The 19,373-nt window shown below is 48.1% G+C and overlaps 1 protein-coding gene across 1 annotated transcript in view; it reads left to right on the top strand.

The window, feature by feature from the left end:
• NUP43 (nucleoporin 43) overlaps positions 1–19,373 on the top strand; it is a 173,321-nt gene that overhangs the window by 49,901 nt on the left and 104,047 nt on the right. Inside the window, exon 5 of the mRNA XM_078646924.1 lies at positions 6,129–6,264. Coding sequence (XP_078503050.1) covers positions 6,129–6,264 — 136 coding nt within the window. The remainder of the gene's footprint in view (positions 1–6,128; positions 6,265–19,373) is intronic.

Genomic DNA, 19,373 nt, shown 5'->3' with positions numbered 1-19,373 from the left:
ACCCTTGGGCCTACTCTGTTTTGGTACTTTTTACTTAAGGACGTGGATAGGACACTAAGGTGGCATCCTTAGGCCTATTCTTTTCTATGTATGTCTCTAGGACATTACTTTTTTATATACCGGAGGCTCCCGTCTCGACGACGGGGAATGATTCAGGCATGTGAATCTATGAAAGACACTAATACTGGATAACTGCAGTTACAGGTAAGTAACGCATTTCATCTTCGACTAAGGATTTAGTCACAACTTCGACTTGTTTCACTCTTTCGTTCATCTTCTGGAGGTCTGCGCGTATAAGGGTTACTTCGGTCGCCGTCGCCCCCACCATCGCTTGCACCTGTGCCAGGGCGCATAGGACATCTTCCAGCGTGGCTTTCTTTGCCCCCTCGATCTCCGCCGTTTTCCCCATGGACTTGCGTTGTTCCGTTAGGGGGGGGGGGGGGGGGGGGGGGGGGAGTCTGTTTGTCATATGCAAATTTATCAAGCTTGGCTTGCGTGGAGGTGTGTTTGGGGCCTCTGCCCGCCATATTTTATGGCCTAGGATGCTACTCGTCCCCAAGGGGCGTGCTGCTTGTCGGGAGGTGTGGGCCCACTCGCGTCTTTTGGTTGAATTCCGCGCTTCCCTTCGGTCCTCGCAAGTCCACCCCTAAGTGGTGGGTGCACGAGCCTCCCCTCGTATGCGCACTTTTACCGACTACACAGCCGTGGTCAATGTCTGTTCTAGCAGGGCCTTCCGAGAGGTTTCTGTTGCCGGGGTGGATGTTCCTCCCCCTACGGTGCGTCTGGCGTGATGCACCCTGCTCGCTGCTCCTCAGTGCGGCCCGGGGCCCTAGGCCTACCGTTCAAAGGAGGAGGATGGGTGATATCCCCCCCCATCCTCTCGTCCATCATATTACCCCCGCAAGCTGATGTGCGTGTAGGTTGCTGGTGTCTGCATACGCACCGCGGGCCGTTACTCCAGATGTCCGGTGCGTGCCTCCCCAGATCCGCCCTATCCGCTATCATGCGGTTGAGCGCCGCCGCGCTTACACCAACAGGGGGGGGGGGCGCCTGCATACACTGCGTGCAGCAGCCAGTTCAGTGCCCGCCGTGCCCAGTCTATGTTTAGCCTATGATGTGACCCGGTGCTCAGCGGGGGGTGCACACCATTCTTTTTACCACTATGTCCTGTGATTTTTCTAACCGTGTCACCTCGGGGTCTCCAACACAGGGATCCAGTGCTTGCCTTCCCGTGTTGTCCTACCCGGGACGTCTCAGCCTCGCAAAATGGCGGGGCCAACACCTGTGTTGTGGCGTCTGCCCCTTCAGCCCCTCGCTGCCCCCCGCAGCGACTCACAGCAGTTCGATCACCCGTAGGTCACTCCGGTGGATCGCGAGGCCCCCCGGGCTTTTTTGTGATGTTTGCCGATTTTCCCCCACTTCCGGTGATCGGCGCTCGCCGATGCTTCACTTCCGCCCGGGCTCCGCTTTCACTTTATTCCGCTGCACGAAGGAGGATAATTGGCCCCTCCCTTCGCGTAGTTTCCCCGCTGGTTGGTGGAGCGCCGCTGTTCCAAAACTGCTCCTCCGGTTGCCGCTCGGTCACCAGACCCGGTGCGCCTCGTCTGAGCAATAAATTCGTCGGATGTTACCTGCGGATTAATGCGGGATGTCGCCCTACATCGGGAGCCTCCCTAGGTTGCTGCCGCCATCGTTGGCCGCTCAACAAAAGCATTTTTTGATAATTTCCATAGAGATTTTAGACATGACTACATTCCAAACCGCTGGATTGAATTAGACCACATTTGGCAGAAAGGTAGCTCTTGATCCAGAAAGAACCCTTTTATAATTTGGTGTGATTCCGTTCAGTAGTTTGGAAGATATTAAAGAAACAACAAATTTGTATATCTAGGGACGCAGGGGCTCAGCGTACCCTCCCGATCTCATGCTGGGATCTGATTGGCTGCCAAGACTTCAACTAGGAAGTGTTCATGGCCATCCTGGGATTCGGCTTCAGCGGAGTCTCCGAAAAGAGGGAAAAATAGAGGGAAGTAAAACTAGCAGAAAAGGCAAAAGAAATGGCAGAAAATCCTGCCGAAAGAGCAAAAACAGAAGGTAGGAATTAAGAGCAGGAAAGGCAAATTAGAGGGTAGAGAAATGAGCAGAAAGGCAAAACAGAGGGTAGAGAAATGAGCAGAAAAGGCAAGAGGGCAAAATCGAGAGCACCCACTCGCAGACCCACCCAGAGACTCGCTCACCTACCCACTCAGATTTACAGACCCACTTTAACTTACGCGCTCGCATACACTCAGACACACATTCACCGACCCACTCAAGAGGCTAGTGCACTCCTTCACAGACTCGTGCACTCCTTCACAGACTCGTGCACTCCTTCACAGACTTGTGCACTCCTTCACAGACTCGTGCACTCCTTCACAGACTCGTGCACTCCTTCACAGACTCGTGCACTCCTTCACAGACTCGTGCACTCCTTCACAGACTCGTGCACTCCTTCACAGACTCGTGCACTCCTTCACAGACTCGTGCACTCCTTCACAGACTCGTGCACTCCTTCACAGACTCGTGCACTCCTTCACAGACTCGTGCACTCCTTCACAGACTCGTGCACTCCTTCACAGACTCGTGCACTCCTTCACAGACTCGTGCACTCCTTCACAGACTCGTGCACTCCTTCACAGACTCGTGCACTCCTTCACAGACTCGTGCACTCCTTCACAGACTCGTGCACTCCTTCACAGACTCGTGCACTCCTTCACAGACTCGTGCACTCCTTCACAGACTCGTGCACTCCTTCACAGACTCGTGCACTCCTTCACAGACTCGTGCACTCCTTCACAGACTCGTGCACTCCTTCACAGACTCGTGCACTCCTTCACAGACTCGTGCACTCCTTCACAGACTCGTGCACTCCTTCACAGACTCGTGCACTCCTTCACAGACTCGTGCACTCCTTCACAGACTCGTGCACTCCTTCACAGACTCGTGCACTCCTTCACAGACTCGTGCACTCCTTCACAGACTCGTGCACTCCTTCACAGACTCGTGCACTCCTTCACAGACTCGTGCACTCCTTCAGACTCGTGCACTCCTTCACAGACTCGTGCACTCCTTCACAGACTCGTGCACTCCTTCACAGACTCGTGCACTCCTTCACAGACTCGTGCACTCCTTCACAGACTCGTGCACTCCTTCACAGACTCGTGCACTCCTTCACAGACTCGTGCACTCCTTCACAGACTCGTGCACTCCTTCACAGACTCGTGCACTCCTTCACAGACTCGTGCACTCCTTCACAGACTCGTGCACTCCTTCACAGACTCGTGCACTCCTTCACAGACTCGTGCACTCCTTCACAGACTCGTGCACTCCTTCACAGACTCGTGCACTCCTTCACAGACTCGTGCACTCCTTCACAGACTCGTGCACTCCTTCACAGACTCGTGCACTCCTTCACAGACTCGTGCACTCCTTCACAGACTCGTGCACTCCTTCACAGACTCGTGCACTCCTTCACAGACTCGTGCACTCCTTCACAGACTCGTGCACTCCTTCACAGACTCGTGCACTCCTTCACAGACTCGTGCACTCCTTCACAGACTCGTGCACTCCTTCACAGACTCGTGCACTCCTTCACAGACTCGTGCACTCCTTCACAGACTCATGCACTCCTTCACAGACTCATGCACTCCTTCACAGACTCATGCACTCCTTCACAGACTCATGCACTCCTTCACAGACCCACTCGGACTCATGTACTCACTCACAGACCCACTCGGACTCATGTACTCACTCACAGACCCACTCGGACTCATGTACTCACTCAGACCCACTCACTTACACACCCACTCACTTACACACCCACGAAGACTGCCACTCAGACACTCGCTCATAGTTGGGGAATTACATTTAAAAACGAAAGAAATTCACTAAAAAAAACAAAGATTACAGGGACGTTGTAGTTAGGCTCAGATTTCACTTGAACAAAATCCTAGAAATTCAGCAGTTCTAGTTACCTGAGCTAACTATAACATATGCCCCTGTGATGCACTGCTTATGACCTTCATATTACATCACTCCTCATAGTCAATGATGACATTATCCCCAGAACCTCTCACAGACCCACACAACCACTCACTCATACAGCTATTCACACAACCACTCACCTATACAAGCACTCACTCACCCACTTACATACCCATCCATACAACCACTTACATACTCATTCACACATCCATACAACCACTCACCTGCTCACTCACCCATGCAACCACACACACACTTTCTCTCTCCAATATAGCCACTCACACACCAACTTACTTAAACACTCACTCAAACACTCACTCAAACACTCACTCACACATGCATCCAGTCACTCACCCATACGGCCACTTACACACCGAGTCACTCACTGTCAGTCACACAGCCACTCGGTCACCCATACAACCTCTCACACACACAGTCTCAGACCCAATGGCACAAAAGTATTAGTCCTCTGAAAGCCAGAATGATGTCAGAATGTAATAGTCCAACACTCGAAGGAAAATGCAGATGTCTTTTGACCTACATGGTCTTGTCACAGTTCCTCCTAGTCCTTTTTCAGGGTCCATAACGCTGTTCATGCTCATTAAAGGGCATTTTGCAAGATATGTGCACTGAGTTTAAAAAGTGCGGAAACAATCACTTATACATGTTGTCATAAACACCACAGTATCTATTAAGATATCAGGCACAGTTTGACTGCACCAAACAAATAATCTTCGAATTTGCACATCATGATTTCACTCTGGCTATTGAAAGATTTAAAATCCTACTGTTTGTTTCATTGTTTCCTTAGTAGCCTTCCACCATTTGCAGAATATTTATATGTATGTGTGCCTGCAGTGTCACTGCCGTTGTGAAGCAAAATAAAAATGTTGTCCATGTGTACTGTAGAAAACAGTGTATTTTCAGTTGTTGATCCTACATGTGATGTTGAAAAAGTAGCAGTAGAAAGTTATGTATCAAATAATGTTATGCTCTCATAGTTGCATGTGGAGTACTTCTAATCTTAGTTCTGCAGGACCAGGTATACTTTTATGAACCATGATCTTGTTGTTCCATGCTCTGAAATTGATATTGCTTTAGCACATAATCCTAAACATCAAAATAACGTTGGGACAGAAATATTAATCCTTGCACATGAATCGCACAACTTGTATTGGGTTACATGACCTGCTTCACTCCATACCAGCTTTTGTGCTGTCCCCATAAGTTCTCTCTAGGGATTTGTAGTGTCAGCGGCATAGCACTTGCAACCTCCAGCTGTCTTCTCTTAAGTTTTATTCATGGCTCTTTTATAAAGTTCTTGATTTGTATGTATTTTTTTTACTTGTTTGTACTTTAAGGACGTGATTGTCCAAATAAAGTAAATTGCCAATTATAAAGTTCTGACCTAACTCACATGAGTTTCAGAGCGCTGTACATATAATGAATGATGGAACTCTAGTTAAAATGTCAAGTCATTAATATGTGTTTGTCATAGAATTTGAGAATAAGAATACAGCTCTGAGCGATAGCGTTGACTGTAGCTTATTCACAATGAAGTTTACAATAGATATGTACTTTTCTGTTTAGAGTTGCTTAAAAAGAGAGGTCTAGGCTTAGGAAAAATAATTTATCTGTTTCCCCATAAATGAAACTAAGCTTTTAACCACTTGGTTGTATGTACTTTTAAATTTGAAAGGCATCTGAATACGAGCAGATTTTTGTGTGGGAAAACAGGCAAAAGCTGCTATGATAAGATCTCTGTGGTATAACACTGCCACTCCCACTGTCTAAGTCCTGTGGCCACAGGTGATTTTGTGGTCACTCTCCCTCTTTTGCTTACTGTCCACATTCTATCAGTTTACTCTCACACCCGATGTCTAGAATGTATTCTTCCTGAAATACTCATAGTTAATGATTTGTTATGACTGGCTATGTTGTAGTCAGATATTCATCTTAAATACCAGTAGTCCTGTTGCAAGTATTTCAAGGGGCCTAGATATTCTGAAGGAAGTATTGTGTGCATCAGAAATGTAGCTGTTATCATTATTGCTCACAACTTGCACGTTTTCATTTATTTTTCTATCTCTTTCTGTTTATAACAGACCACGCAGACAGTAGCACCCTCCATGCAGTGACATTTCTTCGCACTACTGAGATTTTAACAGTAAATTCGATTGGTCAACTAAAACTGTGGGATTTTCGGCAGCAGGGTACAGAGCCATCTCAAATATTTTCAGTGTAAGTATCTAGATTCCAGAAATTTGGGTTCAAGCGCCGAATTTGATATTTTGTGAAATGTGTACTGTAGTAGTAAGTGACTAGTCTGGATTTAAGGGGAAAATAATATTTTAGTACTTTAAAATACCGTAACTTATTTCATCTATGCCCTTATGAGTCAAGTTTTCAACATTATAACATCAATAGAGTCCCTGAGATATCTGGGTTATATTTCTTTCTTGTTGCATTCATTCATTTCCTTTTCAGTCCAAGGATAATTTGTTTTGGTCTTAAGAGATGTCCCACAAGCCCTGTTTCAAATTTCCCCTTTCTTCTGCTGCCGTTGTTCTTATTAGAGCTCCTCCTTAGACCTTTAGTCATTGGCACATTCAAGCCTAGTGTTTCTCCCCAGCTATGTTATCGATAAATATGTGGCAATTGATTTCTTATGTGTTATTGAGTTAATGTGTCATCCACTCCAAAACCAGGACATCTAGAACCTGTGCTATCATGTTAGATTGGTGAATACGTTTGATGATGTCCATCCATTTGTTTGTATGTCGTCTGTGCTCTATGAAAATGTGTTTGAACTTTAGTTCTACGTTTTAGATCCCTTAGAGAATCGATTTTGGATTTGGTTTCTTTGGTTACCTAAGTATGCTTTGTAATGCACTTGGAATCTCTTTCAAGTAGGTTTACAGTTTAATGCAGGCTTTCCAGAAAAAGGATATCAGTCTGTCTCTCTTGTACATCTTGTGGACTAGATCAGATATTGTTTGCTCCATTTTCCATTCTGAACTGTAACCATGTTAAAAAATAAATCTTTCCCTCTTTGAAGTCTGCTTGACTGTCTCCTCCATACCCTGTTTCCTCATATGATCCATCTACTCTCTTCTCAAGATACTCTTCAGGCCCTCCCTGTAGGAAGGTGGATACCTGACTATGGTTACCCAGATTTCTTGCCTTGTGTTTAGCTGGTTTTTGACTTAGTTGGCCTGGGATCCTGCTAATCAGGGCCCCAGGCTATCTGCTCTCTCTATAAAATTGACTCCATGTACCTTAGGTACATACCTAATTGGATATTGGGCCACTCTTGTGAGTCCCTGTACAGAGTACTATAGGTACCCAGGGCATAGGTGCACCCAAGGCCTACCAGGGGCTGCAGCATATCTTTTGCCACCCCTGGCTGGCCATCCAAACTGACACAACTGGCTGATCACTCTGCTGGGGCAAGGTCGTGTAATCACCCCTTGCTTAGATATAGCATTCCTATGTCTAACCTTATATCTAGACACATATACACCTATAAGTCACTCCTATGGCATGCCTTAACAATCCTGAAGGCAGAGTGCTTGGTTTTATGTGAGATGGTGCTCTAACATGAGATGAGCCTGTCTGCAGCTTTTGGAACCATGTCCTTATAGCTGTTCTAGGATATTGCCATACCATATACTCTTAAATGCATTATGAACCTCGCGGTCAGATGCTAATTTTGGTTTGGCTTTATCAAAACATGTTGTGTAAGGTGTCATACGCTTTGGAATACTACCCCCTCGCCAGTTCTGGCGACGGGGGTAGCATTCCACCCTTCTAGAGGGAGAAGGCATGTTACTTCCATTAATCCCGGTTAAAGTTAACCAGAGCCTCAGCATCACAAAATGGATGCTGCTGCCACAGACACAAGTCTGACCTCCTGCTGCTGGGAGTCCTTCCAGCGAGGGAGGCTTGGACAATCGGTTTCCTGTCACAGGGAGGTGCTAGCACCACCCCAGACAGGCTATAGTGTATTGGGGCCGAGAGGGCTGAATGAAATGAGACAATGCCTGGGGCACACATAGTCCAGTTCAAACCGGTGCTGGGGCACTCCTGCCCCAGCTCTGGCGTGAAACTGGACAAAGGGAAAGGGGTGTAACCACCCCCTTCCTGGGTCCCACCCATAGGAGGGACCTAGCAGGTAATCTAGCCCCTAGATTTGGTATATAGGTAGGAGCTGAGTCCCAAGATTTTAGATATATCCTGACAAACTCTGATACGAAACTCTGGACCTTTGACATCCTACTCGACGTAGAAGACTGAAGAATCTCCATTGTGGTCAAGGAGTGACCACCCTGTGCAAGCAGGCACCATCAAGCGCTCAACGGTTTGCTTTGTCGTTGCTCCCGCCAGAACTCAAACACAGAGCCTGACAAGACCCGGACTTCCAGATATCCAACTTCCAGATATCCAACAGCCAGATCCACAGCCACAGCAAAGCTGAGACCCGTGGAGGCGACGAGAGACGTGGGACCGGCCATCTTGGAATGCCAGCGCATTGCTTTCCGTGCAACTTCTGAGGCACCCTCGAAGTTGTGCATTGGGGATTGAGAAGCCCCAGCCCTGAGCACCAACTGCACTGAAGTTCACCTCTCCACACTCACAGAGTGCTGCTTGGGGCCCTTTTGCATTTTCCTGCTCGACGCGTCTGTCCGGTCATTTGCCCGTTGGCTAGTGGTCTCTGTGACGACGAAACCCGAAATCGACACTGCTGGTCTGGTTGCTCCAGACTGGCCCTTGCTTCCCTGCGAAGGAGAAGCCCCTCAGTCCTTGCTGGCCTGAGTAAGAAGCCATCTTCGATTCCTGTGTGGGTTGCATTTGCCAAGGCCTGTTGACTCCGAATCAAGCACCGACACCGCCAACAGCGAGAGCCTTCGTGGGACAGTCCGTATCCAGCTCCTGGTCGTCGTCGACACCTCCTGGTCCACGTGGCTGCAGAGACAAGCTTCACGACATCACCTGATTGCTTCCCGACATCGCCTGGTTCCTTCCTGGTCACTGGTTAGTGACCCAGACTCTGTCCCCTCTGCTTTCAGGTACTCTTCATCCTCGATCCACCCTTGGATCCAACCAGACTCTTCTCTCCTGGTCGCCTACAGCATCTTTTCTCCAAGGCTCCATAGAACTCCACGACAAAACCAGACACACTTTGGAACCTATGCGCCCGCTTCCTGTGGGTGAGGTAACGCGAGTACTGCGGTGCTCCTGTGAAGATTAACTCTCCTAGTGTCCTAGTTTCAAGTGGTTAGCTTCTAGTCCAGTCGGAAGACTCCTAACTCTTTAACTTTGTAACTTTACGCACCCATTGACTTCTATGTGTGCAACCGTGTGCAATTAGACACTGCACACGCATCCCGTGGACCTCCTGCTCTTTAACAACTGTTAGTCCAGTGTAGCCCCAGCGATTCCCAAGGCCCTAGGCCTTTCCATTGTTCGTGACGTGGTTCTTATAATACTATTTTAGTATATGGTTTAGCGGGCCACCAGGGCCTATCCGTATTTGTGCAACTTATTGTATGTTATATTAAGTTACTTGTTATGCGCTTGCGCCTCTGCCCTCATAAAGAGTTCAGAGGATTGATTTAGAAATAAACACATATATATTTTGAATATATAACCTGTGTGGTGTCCTTTCCTTTGGTATTAAAGGGATTGCATATGGTAAAACAGCTGGCTTCACATGCCCTCTTGAGTTTAGCCTAAGACTGCTTTTGTCCATGCTACCACTAGGATAGCTGGTCTATAAGGTTGACTTTACAACCATCACCATAAGGGTTGTTTGGACTGGTGCGAGGTGCTCACTAGAATAGTGAACATCCTATACCAGGCCAACTTCTCACACTCCCCACCACCCAATTCTCAAACATAGGGCCTCCTTTGATCTTTCTCATAGCCATAATTGTCTTCTGAATGGAAACATTGGATTTGCTTCCTATTGTCAATTCTAAACCTTTTGATGTGCTGGACTAAGATGTTTGACTAAGACAGTGCTAGCTGATTAGAAAGCCACCTGAATTTAAGTTGTATTTTTTTCTATCCTTTTTATAAACCATATCCAAAATAAATAAAATCTGTGTAGCAAATGTTTACATCCATTCTGCTGAGCTGGACAATTTAGTCTGTCTTAGACTATCTTTCACATACAATAAGGAGCTGAGAGGGGTACTGAACAGGTCGCCCCCCACTCACACAATTGTAAACAAAATTGGACCAGTTCAGAGAGTGAACAAAGCGCTCAGAAGCCCTTCCTGCCAGTCTCCCAACTTTGTGTGACGGACAAGCAGTAATCCTTATACCGTCTGTTCAGGAGGGACCTGGATCACCAGTTTATTAAAATCAGTTGTCTGTGAATTCTCTCTCCCATTGTCTGTTCCACCCTTTGGTGTGGAAAGACCCAACATAAACCAGTATGAAAAAAGGTGAGGAAAGGTAGACAGTGCCTCACAGGAGTAACACCATGGGAGTCTGAAGACTGGTACTCGCCTGCGTCCTCAGGTTCTCATCGTCGGCAACCGCCTAGCCATAACATAAATTGTGATATAGTGAAGCAAAGAAAAAAGACAAAATGCTAAGTGTGGTGTCTGGTGCTGCCAGTGTACCAGATAAATTATCTGGGTATACGGCGATATCAACCCTTTAAGGACTGGCGGGATCTGGACCGAAACACCTACTCTAAAAGCGAGCTCGACAACACTGGCTATGTTACTTTATTCCGTACTGTGTGTCTGCTCATTTAAAAGCAGACCTGTTTCATTGCCTGGGGGAACTAACGGCAACTTCGTCAGGGCAAGGGTCAGATTTTCCACACTGCACCAATGGTTGTCTATTTTTTGTATATTTTATATACCTATGGCTACTGAGTGATTTGTTCAGCCGTAGACTATATCTCTGCCAACTGTATTGTATGCTATTGCATGATTACACCTGGGCCAGTTGAGCACAATATATGTCTAGCGCCATGTAACTTTGAGAAAGCGTACTCCATTCTAAACTTTTAAATTGTGCATTCAGACGTGTAATTGACTTGCATGCATGCAGTTTTCTGTGCTCAAAGCTTAGTACACCGGTCTTGACATTCCCTGAGAAATTCAGTCATCTGAGACACAGTCAGGAAGTATATTGTATTTCACTGTGATTGTTGCCTGCTAGAAATAGAAATCCGTTTTATGCTCAGTGACCAGAGTAACAAGAGGAAGGCAGTGCCACATTCTCTTTCGAAGTGCTTGGGTCTTCATCTAGGTTAAGAACCGGTCTGCTGTACTGTGATGGCTTTGCCTTCTGTTTCAAAATCCATTAATCCTAAAACAAACAGCCATTTTTTGAATTTCTCTAGGATTGAACTTCACCCTCCAGCTTAGACATCTTATGGGTTATTCTAGAAATATTCTGTACTTCACATCTGTATTTGCAATGACTCCCATTTCCCGCGCACCCAGCTGTAGCTTACACCCACCACTGCACTGGAATGTTCCTTGTATGTGTTACTGTCAGTGCTGCTTCTCTTCTCTCCAATTGCGGCTTCAGTTTACCATAATTTTCAGTGTGGTCCAGCGCAAATTTCGGTGTCTTGTCAACTTTGCATTCTATACTCTTCACTGTAACCGGACTGTGACTAGTGTATCCCTTATAACCAATCTCTGGATCCCCATATCCTTGCTAGGAGAAAACAGAGAAGACATGGAAGGGCTACATATAAGGTGGTGTTAATTGTATCTGAAAGAGACTATTGGCTATAGATTCCTTACCTTAGAATTACCCCCAGGCGTCAGACTGCATCCGGAGAATTTTTCTTCAGCAATACTTATGCGCGTCAGCAGATGGTGTCGGTTGACGTCGTAGTGGTCGTCGGGATGACTTTGCAGTGCCTACTTAGACGCCGCCCCTGCGTGCTGACGTCAGTTCTTTCTTTTTCCGCACCAGCCTAGCGCAGATCCGAATAGAGCTTGCCCCTTAGTCATTTTTTTGACGAAACTTTTTTCGACTTTTGTCGACATCTTTTTTTCGAGTCTTCGACTCTTGGTCCGCGATATCGGACGGACCAGATTCAAGCCTTGTAACCCCTGTCACAGATCCGCACCTCGTGTGCCTGGCACACAACCACGACCCGTTGGACCGAATTCAAGTCTTGTGACTCCTGTCACAAGCTGATGTCTTTGTCGGATCTGCATCTTGTGTGCCTCTGGTCCCTGGAGCCCAACCACGACCCGAAGTCGTGCTCCGACTGTTGGGCAATGAAGCCGAAGTCTTTGCGGTAGCGTCCCCGAAAGTTTTTAGAGGCCCAACAGTACGCTCCCACTCGAGAGGAAGGTCTCGAGACCGGTGGCGGAGCCACCACACCTCGTCCAAGTCTTCGCAATCCTCGGTTAAGTCAAAGCACAAGAAGAAGGTGAAGAAGCACCGTTGCCCTTCACCTTCTACCTGACTGTTGGCTGACGTGACGGGGGACCTGGAGCGGCGCTGCTCAAAGGCTCCGTCTCCGGGTGCCTGACTCAGGGACGACTCCACGCCACCCCGCGTTTCCGGGAGCTGGAGCGTACCCTGCCCAGCTTCGTACATTCTATGAGACCCTCCACTGTGAGTTTTGGCATCCCGACTCTGCTGGTGCGCCTTCTGGCCCCGGGGAGTTGGTTGGGGTCCCTGCTCCTTCGATGCCGGCGGCCCCGGCGCCACAGTGTCCCCATGGATCCAGACCTGGACCCTTTAACAGACCAGCCTAAAGAACCGGACAGGAGAGAGGAATTGGTTGAAGCCAGTGGTCTGGATACTTCCCCAGACCTTGGCATGCTTTCTCCCACTACCATGCTATGGAGGAGGGAGCGTCCTATCCAGTGGTGGTGCGCAGGGCAGCTGAGGCTTTGGGCCTTGAGGTGGCAGTCGGACCTAACCTCCTGACAGTGGTGCTTCAGCCGACGCAACTTCCTCTGAACCCCTCTTGCCCTTCAATGAAGCCCTCACAGACGTCCTTCGGGGCACTTGGTCCAAGCCCAGCACAGAGGATCCTGTGAAACGGATGATTGCCTGCTGCCACCGCCTGTCTCTGGGCTATCCCATTTACTTCACCCAACACCCTTCCCCCGAGAGCTTGGTGGTCCAAGCCTCTTCTTCCACAGGCACATTCCCTTCCGCACCCCTGGATAGGGAATCCAAGAAGCTGGATCATCTTAGGAAGTGCATGTACTCTTCCTCCAGCTTAGCGCTGCGGTCCGTGAATTCCAAATACCTCTTGGGTCGCTATACCCATACAGTCTAGGATACCGTTGCGAAAGTCCTGCTTCAGTGCCTGGTGGAGGCCCAGGCCGTTCTCTCTCAGGCAGTGGCGATGGGAGAGACGCAGCAACATTCACAATCCACTGTGGACTGGATACCACGGACTCTCTGGGTAGAACGATTGCCACGCCGGTAGCCCTCAGGCACAGTCTGCCTTTCTTAGCTACGGAAGGAGCACCCCCACCACATCCAACGTAGTCCAGCCACTGGCCAACGCGAGCTGCCCAGGCTCTGCGTGGCCATGTACGTGGGACCCAGTGACACAGGTCTGGGAATCAGCAGGCGTGCCAATCCTCCTTCCCCCCCACACACCCCCACCAGACAGGTGGGTTTTGTAGATAGTCCCAAGGGGCTACACCCTCCCCTTAAAGGCTACTCCTCGCTCCATGCCACCGTCTTTTGATGCATGTCGGAGGATCATTTGGCACTTCTATGCCAGGAAGTCTCAGCTCTTGCTATTCCGGCTACTTTCTGGTGCACAAAGGCCTGCCTCCTCCGGGTCCTCAACTGCTTCCTCCGGAAGGAGAAGTTCAAAATGCTAACCTTGGCTCAAGTCCTCTCTGCCCTCTGGAGACTGGAAGGTGGCGTTAGACTTGCAGGACACATATTTTTACATCCCCGTCCTGCCAGCCCACCGATGTTGCCTGCGGTTCACGGTAGGCCACAAGCATTTTCAATTCACTGTGCTCCCCTTCGGCCTTACCAGTGCCACTCGGGTGTTCACGAAAGTGATGGCGGTGGATGTAGCTCATCTGCGCAGATCAGGGGTTCCATTCTTCCCCTATCTCGACGACTGGCTGTTGAAGGTTTGCTCGCCCCATGCTGTCATCTCCCACCTCCAGACTACGACGGACCTCCTGCAGTTGCTGGGGTTCACTATCCACATGCCGAAGTTAAACCCGACTCCCTCTCAGTCGCTCCTTCATCAGAGCTGTTCTGGACACAGTGCAGTTTTGGGCCTATCCTCCCAAGCAGCGAGTCTGGGATATTATGGATATGATACTGATATTTCAGTCTCTATCCCAGATTTCGGTGATAATTACCCTGAGACTGTTGGACCTCATTGCCTCCTGCATCCTGCTGGTAGATTGACCTATGGGGGCTCTGCAGTGGGACCTGAAGTTCCAGTGGGCACAACATCAGGCGAATCTTTCCGACTATGTCCAGATCTCGTAGCGATCTACACAACAATGCAGTTGTGGTTCACAAACCAAGAGTGGGTCAGAGGCAGATCCCTCTCCCTTCCCCAACCAGAACTCGCTGTGGTGACCGATGCATCACTCCTGGGAAGGGGCAGCAGAGATCAGAGGAGTCTGGTCTCAGTCGGATTCTGGGCTTCACATCAACTTGTTGCTCTGCAGTGAAGACATTCCTTCCCTCTCTCAAGCGGAAAGCAGTGCAGGTGTTAACAGACAACACCACCGCCATGTGGTACTGCAACAAAACAGGCGGGGTGGGTTTGTGAACCGTTTGTCAAGAGGCCCTTCGCCTTTGGACATGGCTGGAACATCAGGTCATGACCCTGGTGGTTTAACACCTGGTTGGTTTTCTGAACCTCGAAAGCCCACAATAATCAGGCCTCCTATGTCCTATGAAGAAAGACTGGCTTATCAGTATAAATCTTTGAAGGTTTTTTAGGTTTCATGATCGTTATGTGTAATTAGTGAAACTGTATAAGTTGTAAGCTTCCATAAAGACACCCAGCAATCTCTTCATTACTGTGGAGGGCCTAATGGAGCTTAACTGGGAGCCCTATCTGCTTTGAGTGTCCTCTCGCCCGTCTCCTCCACCAGCGCCTCTATAAGTTCCTCTAATTCCAGTATACTTAGCTGTGCTTTTTTTGGCAGTGTATTGGTAGATCTGTCGCCTGCAGGTACTGTTTCAGGCCTGACTCTGGCACAATGTTGAGCTGGGCAAATCCAATCAGCAGGTATTCTATGAAAGCGTAGTTTATTTTCTAACCAGCCATGATTACCCCAGCCCCCCTACACACCCACCCCATGTTAGAACAGTATTTAGTATGGGGTTTTTACATTTTTAGCAACCACATCAGCAGACTCCCAGAATTGTTTCCCTCCTGAATTAGCCTCTGCATGCATTGTGTTTGTGTGTTTTACCAGTCTGGACCATGTGTCCTCGATCTGCCTGTTTAGCTCAATGAGCTGTTTACACCTGTGTGGTTGTCCAGTTGTGCCGGTTCTAAGTCAGTTAGTTTCTGCTCCATTTGCCTCCACAATCCAAAAACCTGTCATAATAAGGGCCACTTAAATTATGTGGCAGACTCGGGTCAAATTATGCAGCAGAGTTAAGTAAATTATGCGGCAAGAAAGGACAAATTATGCGGCACATTTTGTGATGATATTACTTATGTTATAATTTTTAAGCTTTTTAACACAGGGCATTAGTTGTGCCTTATTAGTAACAGTTTGACACCCAACTAGAGCAATAATTTACAGAAAGGTGACCAGTCAACCTGTGCAAAGGGTCTTCCACTGCAGAGCGACACCTGTCGCTGCATTTTTACAATTTTTTTGACCTGTTGAGCTACAACTTTCTTTAAATCTGCAGATTTTGCAGCAGCTGATGGACTATAAAGTAAATATACAATTTTACAAAAATTGCCGGGCTGCATAATTCCAGTGGCCCTGATCGTAATTCTCTCTGAGCTACGTTGTATGCCTCCTACTCAGTTGCCCTGCTGTCTGTTTTTTTTCTTCTTTTTTTTTTTCTTTTCAGGAGAATCGTGCTTCAACAATGTGGTCACCATAGCGCCATTATGGGGCTAACCCACCCAGGCATTGTGAGGCGTAGTTGTCCGATAAATAGCAGTTTAGGTACAGAGTTTTTGTATGTTCATATCCTCACTCTGGAGCATAAGTGTTCACCAGGCAGGCATCAAATCTAACCAGTCCTTGAACAATGATCAAGCATCTATCTTCGGGTCTGAATGTACCCCCCTCTCAGCAAAAGGGAACCTAGCCTCTATCCAGGTTACCACCCATCTTGCATAATTAGAGAATATGGCTGCTGACTTTCTCCCCTCCACCTCTTACCCAGTTTCACCACTTCAGATTTGAGCTGGTGTGTTTTCTGCAACATTACAAATTGTGCTTTATATCTGCGGAGACCGGAATAGGCTCTAACATTTGGGGCAGCCATTAAGACCCCGGGCATTCAATGTTATTAGCACCATTGCTATGATCTTAATTGATGTATAGAGGACGCTGCAGTTGGGTTGGCCTTGGCTAACAGCCCCTGCATCTGCAGCTCTGGCAAAGCTACAGTAGGTGCCCCTGGTCTCGACAATCCACAATGGACTCTGCAGTTGCTCATAAATACGAGAACCAAACCTAATTTGCTCCAGAACAAACATAGCACCTCCCACACTCTTCACCCCCCCCCCCCAAAAAAAACACACACACACACAGAGATTTCCACCCAGGCCCACACATCCTTCGGTTTTTCAAAGACAAAGCTCTTGCCATGAGCAATAACTTTCAGGCGTGCTGAGAGGAGCTACATGTACTCGAGACCCATACCTTTAGGTTTTAGTTTTTTGTCCTCACAAGTTTTCCTCTGTGCTTGGACCTTCCAGGTGTAGTCAGGGTAGATTGCTGCAATGCGGTTTTCGAAGGTGCGCTGCGCTGCCATTCTAAATGCTTTCAAAATACAATTACAATCTTCGGTTATTAGGGTGTGCTCTTTTCAGACTCTAGGGAGAACTTCCGTGGGGATCTCTTAGTCAAAGCCCTGTGAGCTCTTTCAACATTCATCATATACGACAGGCCTTCAGATTTGAGCTCTCAACGAATCCAATCTTCCATAAAGATTCTACACTGTCTCCCTCCACTTGCACAGGAAACACTAAAAAGCGAAAACGGTTGCACCTGAAGTGGCTTTCTACATCTTCCTCTCTCATCTAAGATCCTTGTTGTTGCAGTTAGTTTAGCTATTTGATATTTCAGTGTTTTAACATAGAATACTGTACCTTTCCTGTGTGGACCCTTCTCTCCACCTTGCGTAGGTCTTATGTGCAGCAGGTTGACATCTATAGACTGTTCTCTAGCTTCCATTCCAGGGCTGTATGCTTGCGCCAAGCAGCCCGAAGAGAGCAGAACCCAAACCTGCGACACCTAGCAGGTTTGGCTGTGGAAGGCAGTTCTGTCCGACTTGTATGCTCAGGGCCAGCTGGCACCAGGTTTAAAATGTATTAATGCAGCCCCCTAGGGCCGAACACTTATGTTGGGGTGGCCATATTCTGTACAGAGGCCTCATCTCTGTGCCACGGTGTTTAGCATAATCTACACAGTTGTGTCCTCCCTGTAGTCCTTCACAGCCTATTCAGTCTTATGCTGTTCCTTCTTGGGAGAGAGGTGGCACAAATCTGTATCTCCAAAGCTGCCAGGCTGGGGAAGATGGTCTCAGCTCCCCAATCTCCATAACCACAAAGGCGGAAACCTCTGCACATGCCGCCGCTCAGGGTCTAACTCTGAGACAGACAGCCGATTCAGCGTTTCTTCATTCTCGGCTAGACTCCCTTGGGTCGTGCCCACCCCACGGGAATTAACTGCGCTGGGCCTGCACTGACTTTCTGGAAGTACCTCTCCTTCCCAATGTGGCAATCTAACCTCTGTATGCTGATCACAGCGAAAGCGCTTAGGTCAGGGTCACTTGTCTTTTGTAATCTTGTCACTGTTAGTCCAGAATCCACTCTATTTCAAATGATTAAAAGTGGTTCAGTTTGAGCTATTGGCTTTCACATACAATCCTCCATGTTCCTTGGTCATGTCTCTTGCGAACTTTTATTGGGGTTCCTGGGGCAGTCATGGGTAGTGTCCTGTGTGGATGTAGTTTACCTCAGGGCAACTAAACACACTGGGTTACCAAGTTACTCTTTTCTTATGGGACACTTTACTCTCTCTGGGTATCGAGGGGAGAGCAGTTGGACATTATTCTGGTATGTGTAAGGGATAGAGATGCCGATTCAGTATATAAGATTTATACTCCAGAACATAAATGTCCAGAGTGCATTAGGGAGTCAAGTCAGCGGTTTCTCTACACCTGCATTGCCATACTTGGTTTACTGGAGGCCTTCTGGGATGGGACTACGTCCCCCAGCATTCCCTTGTGCAGGAGGTGCTTGGACTAACCGGAAAGTGCTGAACAGCACCAGCGGTTTCCCGGAGCGTGGGACGCATCCGGATATGACTCTGGGTGAAGACTGGGACCATCTTCGCCACTCATCGGCCGGGAGAGGCTGAGTTGGGCCACATCTTTTGGTTTTTCCACCAGAAGTTACTGTCTTTATTATTCATACTATTATAGAACCCTTACCAGCAAACCTAACCCTGCTATGCTTTTTATCTGGTCCTCATGCCCACTTACCTGTATCCATTCAGCCACTCTGCGTCGACATGGCTAAGAAGAAAAATGCTGGTTGTTCCATAGTCCTTTCCCTCCGCTCCGCCGTCAAAGCTACCTCAATCGACCAAATGCTTGGTGTGCTGTTAGCGTCATAAATACTAAAACTGTCCTCACTGATAGGAGACTTTCATTAAATATGGGCTGTGGTTCGGTACGTGACCGGACCGTTGAGCTTGTCCTCAGTCAACCCTAGCCCTACACTGATTTCAACAGCATCTAATAGCTCACTTTGCCAAGTAACCACTCCCGATAGTGTCCTGAATTTGCCAAGAGGAAACTGTGTGTTCGAGGCATGTATGGCTGTAGATACACATGCTTTGCATCCTCCTGCCAGCTAGTGTTGGGTCCGGAGGTGTGCACGTTGTTTTTAGGTTTCGCCTGTCGAAAGCTGCGCACTGCGCAGCTTTTTGCGCAGGCGAAATCTTATGTCTACAGTATGTGTGTGTTGTCCCGCCCCTCTGTTCCATTGGCTAGCTCCATAAATGGAGGCTAGCCATTGGAACAGAGATCTGTCCGTCAATGCCGGAGCAGATTCGTGGGCGTTCCCGAGAATTTTAGGATTTTGCCCACGTCATGCTGCGGTGGGCGGTGTTTTAAAAAAAAGTTTTTTATTAATTCAAGAACTG

Source organism: Lissotriton helveticus, chromosome 6 (assembly GCF_964261635.1).
Source record: "Lissotriton helveticus chromosome 6, aLisHel1.1, whole genome shotgun sequence".
NCBI lineage: Eukaryota > Metazoa > Chordata > Amphibia > Caudata > Salamandridae > Lissotriton > Lissotriton helveticus.
This window is presented reverse-complemented; position numbering and strand designations above follow the sequence as displayed.